Source organism: Coptis chinensis, chromosome 6 (assembly GCF_015680905.1).
Source record: "Coptis chinensis isolate HL-2020 chromosome 6, ASM1568090v1, whole genome shotgun sequence".
Lineage (NCBI taxonomy): Eukaryota > Viridiplantae > Streptophyta > Magnoliopsida > Ranunculales > Ranunculaceae > Coptis > Coptis chinensis.
This window is the reverse complement of record NC_141461.1, coordinates 22964357-22971512: the sequence shown is the minus strand read 5'-3', so window position 1 is coordinate 22971512 and position 7156 is coordinate 22964357. Positions and strand designations below refer to the sequence as shown.

Below are 7156 nucleotides of genomic sequence, written 5' to 3'. Positions count from 1 at the left end.
TAAATTGATAGACAAATATCATAATGCGAAAAAGTATCCGTTACTATAGAATATACTAAATATACTACTTGGAACAATAACAATGCCTAGTCAATTTCCTGAATTCTTCATGCCGAGTAACAGTTTGTGTAACACCATGCTGAAAACTTAAAGCTATCCCTGCGTCTGACCTGAATATTTGGAGCAATCCTGTGAACTCCAAAATTTGTTCACCAGGGAGGCAGAAAGCACCGCACTTTAAACACTTCATTTCCCAACAATAACTTGTATCACACCCCCATTGGTAAACCTTCAACCATAGCTTGTAAACCTCATCCTTAACTTTGAAAATATCCTATCGAAAAAAAGTAAAAAACAAAACAAAATACACTTTGAAGATGATGTTCAGATAAAATGATATCCCTCGTCTAGTTGTTCTATATTCATTTTCACTTCATTGCAAACCGTCCTATTCGTTTTCATATCTCAGGCTTTACGTTTGAAAACTAAGTTACCAAAATATTCCGACCACGACTCTAATTGACTGGACGGCGGGGTGTTACTTCCTTGTATATGGTGAGTGCTTGTTCCATGACATGAGCTTGAGCCAAGGAGTTTGCTCGTTCCTCAACAGATGGATGTTCATGATCTCCTTTTGAAAAATCAGGATAACTCAAACTGATATTCTTCCAAAGTTCTACTGCAATTCGAGGATTATAGCGTGCTGAAGCCATCAATAGTAGCCCAATGTAATATGCTTCCAATTCTCTCTTACGTCTATTTAGTAACATGTGTTGGAATTCAACAAGATGTCGAGCTACAACATGCCCAACTTCATGGGCAATGACTGCTGACACTTCACCATCGGTAAGCGCTTGCAGCGTTCCTACACAAATGAAAATAGTTCCACCAGGGATACAGAACGCATCCATAACAAAGTTATCTATTACTAATATATTCCAATTAAATCCATCATAATAATACCCCGAAGCATTATGATTTGGATTACACTTCACCTATCTTTCTAATCCTTGAATAAAAATTTTCAGTATCAACTTTGCCCTCACACTATGAGGATCCTTCTCATCTAAGAGTTTTCCTTTATATTTAATCATACAACCTTCCAACATAAAATCTCCTAGTCGTTTCTGCATCATAGTTGACGTAATGAGACATTTCAGATTTGTAAACGGAACATTTACAATACGCATACCATGATAGCAAAACATATAAGATAGAGTACCAATCCAAGAAGCAACCACAATCCCAGAAGCAACCGCAATCGCAGAATCTACATTGTAATATCTTTGAAAATTAGTAGTAAGAGGCTTACAAGTGGGCAGTTGAATTAGTGAGATTGTGAAATGAGGTGATTCCAAGCTTTGCTCTCCTGTACCTCATGATTCTGATGGAGTTGTGCCGGGATTGAGTCTGAAATGTCAACTTTTGTAGACGAGACAGGAAGGCTTGTGGATCCGTTAGCTCTCTTCAGCCCATATTAGACCCGTAACTGGCAGCCCCAATTTGCTCCGAATGAAATGGCAATGCGAGAATTTCAATTTAGATGTAAGCAATTAAGTACTCAGCTCATTTGAAATTGATCTCAACATTTTAGGAGTGTCCATAAATATTGGTTCCTTGAGCCATTCAACTGATTCAAGTCTAGATAGATAGTGCTAGTTGAACCATGTTACAGGGTTTAAGTTGTCGCTAATCCCGACCATTGATCATAATGCAATGTCGAGAGGTCCCTTTGGAAGACCAACCTGTAAGGGTGCCAACGGGTCGGTTTTGGGTCGGGTCTTAGCGGTTTCGGTTTGGATTTTACTATTTGCAATTTCATCGGTTTCGGTTCTCAACAGTTTTAGCATGAGAATTATAGAACCCAACCCAAAACCATAAAAACCTACGGTTTTTTATCGGTTTCGGTTCTAATTCGGGTCTTTATTATTTATTATGATTATTAAACAATTTCAATCATTTAAACACTAAAACTTGTTTTTATTTTTATTTTTTTCTTTTCCTACATGATAATATTTTATGTATAATTAGTGATGTATCAACAATCATATTTATATCAATTTATGAACACATATTAATCATACATGTTAAACATTTACTATTCATGTGATAATTTCAACATTTGATATAGATTTAAAATAATCAAATATGTAACCTTATAATTTTGATTTTTTTTTACATACATACATATATATTTGTTTCTTTGTATTAACTCGATCTTGTACACGTACAATCACATATATTTGTTACCTTGATATATTTTACGTGCATACACATATATTTGTACACATGTATTAACTCGCATTTTAGATCGAACATGTGAGTACATGCGCCTTACAATTACATCTCATCACTAATTTTTAACATGAACACTATATATTGATTTATAAGAAATGCGTGTACCACAATATATCAAACATATGTATCTTATTTAAATATATATGTGCATAAATTAATAAATATAAAATATATTAGTTAATTCATAATATACACGTTGACATTATTATTAACATCTATGATACACTTGTTAAACGTATAATTATAAAATATACATTTAACAACACACATTCACTATTATACTATATATATTTAATAGACTTTTACACGTAAAAAATATATTTTATATTATATTATGTATGAGTTTGATTATCTTAAATGTAATATAATACTAAATTTTATATATCGAAATCATAATAATCGGTTCCGGTTTTGGTTTGGGTACCCACGGGTTTTTTACTATTCGGTTTTATGATTTTGATTCTTTATCGGTTCGGTTTTTAATGACCCATTTTAAATGGATCTAACTTTTTAAGACCCAGAACCGAAACACTCGTTTTCGGTTTCGATTCGGTTCCAGGTAATCGGGTGCCCATTGGCACCCCTACCAACCTATTTAGATTTAGAGTTTATTTACTTTCTAAGTTTCTAGTAGCCTATAAATTTGTTTTGCTGACTTCCTGGGAAGGGAAGCACCAAGCAGGTTTCAGGCATTGAAAATTGGTTTAAGCTAGGCTAGTAAGAATTGATATTCTACCGGTTCTTTTTCTTGGATCTTAAAAATCCTTAAAATGCATAAAATCACTAGGTACTAGAGAATGAATTATTTATATTGAAAAAAAAAGTGCATTATATTGACCAAATTAGCCATCTCTTGAAAGGGTTCAAATCCTTTTTTTTTATTGGCCAGAGAGGTCCCCCACTCCTTTTTATTGATAATAAAAAGATGATTACATTCTTAAATTTTTTTTCTCTATTACATCTAGGGGTGCCAATAGGTACCCGATTATCCGAAACCGAAACCGAATGTTCCGGTTCTGAGTCTTAAAAAGTTAGACCCATTTAAAATGGGTCATTAAAAACCGAACCGATAAAGAACCGAAACCGTTAAACCGAATAGTAAAAACCCGTGGGTACCCAAACCGAAACCGAAACCGATTATTATGATTTCGATATATAAAATTTAATTTTATATTACATTTAAGATAATCAAACTCATACATCATAATATAAAATATATTTTTTACGTGTAAAAGTCTATTAAATATATATAGCATAACAGTGAATGTGTGTTGTTAAATATATATTTTATAATTATACGTTAAACAAGTGTATCATAAATTGTTAATAATAATGTCAACGTGTATATTATGAATTAACTAATACATTTTATATTTATTAACTTATGCACGTGTATATTTAAATAGGATACACATGCTTGATATATTGGGGTACACACACTTATTATAAACCAATATATAGTGTTTATGTTAAAAATTAGTGATGAGATGTAATTGTAAGATGTATGTACTCGCATGTTTGATTTAAAATGCGAGTTAATACACGTGTACAAATATATGTGTATGCACGTAAAATATATCAATGTAACAAATATATGTGATTGCACGTGTACACGATTGAGTTAATACAAGGAAACAAATATATGTGTATGTACGTAAAAAAAAATCAAAATTATAAGGTTAGATATTTGATTATTTTAATTTATATATCAAAGGTTTAAATTATCACATGAATAATAAATGTTTTAACGTGTATGATTGATACATATTCATAAATTGATGTAAATATGATTGTTGATACATCCATAGTTCGGAATTTCAAAATTTTCGAAATTCCGACAAATTCAAAAACCGAAATTCATTAAATTTCGACCCTTGTTATATTCGGAATTTTGGATGATTTCAGAATTTCGGATATTTCAACTCTATATTCGGAATTCCGTTTTTTTGAAAAACCGAAATTCCGGGCGGAATTCCGGAGTTTCGTTCGGAATCACGAACTATGGATACATCACTAATTATATATAAAATATTATCGTGTAGGAAAATAAAAAAATAAAAATAAAAACAATGCAAATTTTAGTATTTAAATTATTGAAATTGTTTAATAATCATAATAAATAATAAAGACCCGAATTAGAACCGAAAACCATAAAACCAATGGGTTTTATGGTTTTACATCTATAATTCTCATACTATTTTTGGGAAACCGATAAAACCGTAAATAATAAAACCTAAACCGAAACCGCTAAGACCCGACCCAAAACCAACCAGTTGGCACCCCTAATTACATCCTCATATATAAATTTTTGGGGTTAACCAATATTACCCCCACTAGATGAGCCAATTAGGATTTCCCCCGAGTAGATGGGAAATTAGGGTCTCCCCTCTAAATAAAAAAAAAAAGTCAAATTGGATTGACCAAATTTTTTGTGTGTGTATTTAGGAAGGAGACCCTAATTTCCCATCTAGTGGGGAGAAATTCTAATTGGCTCATCTAGTAGGGGTAACACTAGTTCACCCTAAAAAATTTCATATCCACTGAAAAGGAACTAGGAATAATCTCAATATATCTAACAGATGGAATGTTAATGCTAATGAGTCCACAAGTCTGCTACATTCTCTATGTATGTGCTGGATAGAGAATAAGTCCATTTGGGCTATCAACTTTCGAATCATTGCTATTACAGTATGCTTTGCCTGCCATGGAAACTCCTTAGACTTGAGAAAGGACGCTACATTAGTGGAATCTGTTTGGGCATTTATTTTTCTAATGTTGTGCGTCACTGCTGGTTGTAACCCCTTTTCAACACCTTTAAGTTCAATGAGAGCTATTGAAGAAAAATCAGATTTCCCCTTTGCTGCACAAATAACCTCACCCTGATCATACTGGATAGTTGCTGCCCATCCTCCTAAGTTGTCTTGTACTTGTAGGGTGCCATCAGTGTTGAGTGCATACGTCCCCAACTCTGGTTTAGCCCAAGTACAAAATTGATCCTACTTTTCTTGAAATGGGATAGATGTGAATATTCCATATGTGCATTTGTTGCTCTCTCTCGGGTCCATTTTGCATTTTGTAGTTGACTGAGTGAAGCTTGGTCTTAACATCTTGGAATATCAACTGAGCTAACTGTGCTGCTGTACAATTCTTGTTGCTGAAAATTCTCTCGTTCCCCTCCTTCCACACCCAATACATGAACCCATTAAAGCTCAATCGAAGTGCATCCTTCTTAACTCCTTTCCCATATCCATGCTCAGTTACCCATTTCAATTCCTCCAACCAAGTTGCTGCCCTCGACTTGTTATATCCCCCATGCCAGTAAGATTGCCCACACTGTTTGAGAATAAGAACAACTAAAAAATAGATGTTCTTCAGTTTTCGCATGCTGCCCACATAGGATACACATATCATCAGTAACCACATGCCATTGCATCAGTTTCTGCCTTGTTTTCAAACCATCCAGTAAAGCCATCCGACATATGAAAGAGTGCCGGGGAATTCCGTTTGGAAACCACACAAGTTTGGACCAATTTACATGAACAATGCTTAGTAAATTTCTTGAATAGTTTTGCCGCATGTTGAGCAACAGTGTGTGTAACGCCATGCTGAAAACTTAAAGCTATCCAAGTGTCTGACCTAAATATTTGGAGCAATCCTGTGAACTCCATAATCTGTCCACCAGGGAGGCACAAAGCACCGCACTTTAAACACTTCATTTCCTAACAATAACTTGCATCACACCCCAATTTGTAAACCTTTAACCACAGATTGTAAACCTCATCCGTAACTTTGAAAATATCCTATCGAAAGAAAGAAAAAAAACACTTTGAAGATGATGTTCAGGTAAAAACATCTACTCATCTACATTCGTTTTCACTTCATTGCAAACTGTCGTATTCGTTTTCATATCTCAGGCTTTACGTTTGAAAACTAAGTTAACAAAATATTCCGACCACGACTCCTTGTATATGGTGAGTGCTTGTTCCATAACATGAGCTTGAGACAATAAGTTTGCTCTTTCCTCAGAAGATGGATGTTCATGATCTCCTTTCGAATCCGGATACATCGAGCTGATTTTCCTAAAATATTCTGGTGCTACTCGAGGATTATATCCTGCTGAAGCCATCAATAGTAGCCCAATGTAATCTGCTTCCAATTCTTGCTTACGACGACTTGATAAACTTCTTGGGGATTCAAAGAGATGTCGAGCTACAACATGCGCAACTTCATGGCCAATGAGTGTTGCCACTTCACCATCGGTAAGCACTTCTAGCGTTCCACTCAAAATAAAAATAGTTCCACCAGCCATAGCGGATGCATTAATCGCTAACTCATCCACTACTAATATATTCCAATTAAATTCATCATAATGATTAAACCCCGAAGCATTACTATTTGGATTACGCTTCACCTCTTTTTCTAATCCTTGAATAATATTTTTCAGTATCAACTTTGCCCTCACACTATGAGGATCCTTCTCATCTAAGAGTTTTCCTTTATATTTAGTCTTCCTCTCTTCCAACCAAGAATTTGCTAGTAGTTTCTCCTGCATAGGGGAACAAACAACGATATGTTTCCGATTTGTATACGGAACATTTTCAATACGTACCCCAAGACGAAAAAAAACAAAACCAGTAATCCCCATAAACCAGCAACCAACTATATCTTTGAAAACTAGTAAAACAGACAATTGGAAAACTAGAATAGGAATCTTTCGATGAAGTTGGGTAGTTGAATTAGTGAGATTGTTTGATTCCAAGCTTTGCTCTCCTGTACCAACTCATGATTCTGATGTTTCTTGTTTGGGTTTTGGAAATATGTTTTTTTCGTGAGAGCAGGGACCAAAATATCGATATCG

The 7156-nt window shown here is 34.3% G+C and overlaps 1 protein-coding gene across 1 annotated transcript; it reads right to left on the bottom strand.

The window, feature by feature from the left end:
• Positions 1 to 6208: 6208 nt before the first annotated feature.
• On the bottom strand, positions 6209 to 6943 carry LOC147492150 (mitochondrial metalloendopeptidase OMA1-like). The gene has a single exon (XM_086567422.1). The coding sequence runs from the start codon at positions 6941 to 6943 to the stop codon at positions 6209 to 6211; it is 735 nt and encodes a 244-aa protein (XP_086423548.1).
• Between the last annotated feature and the right edge of the window lie 213 nt (positions 6944 to 7156).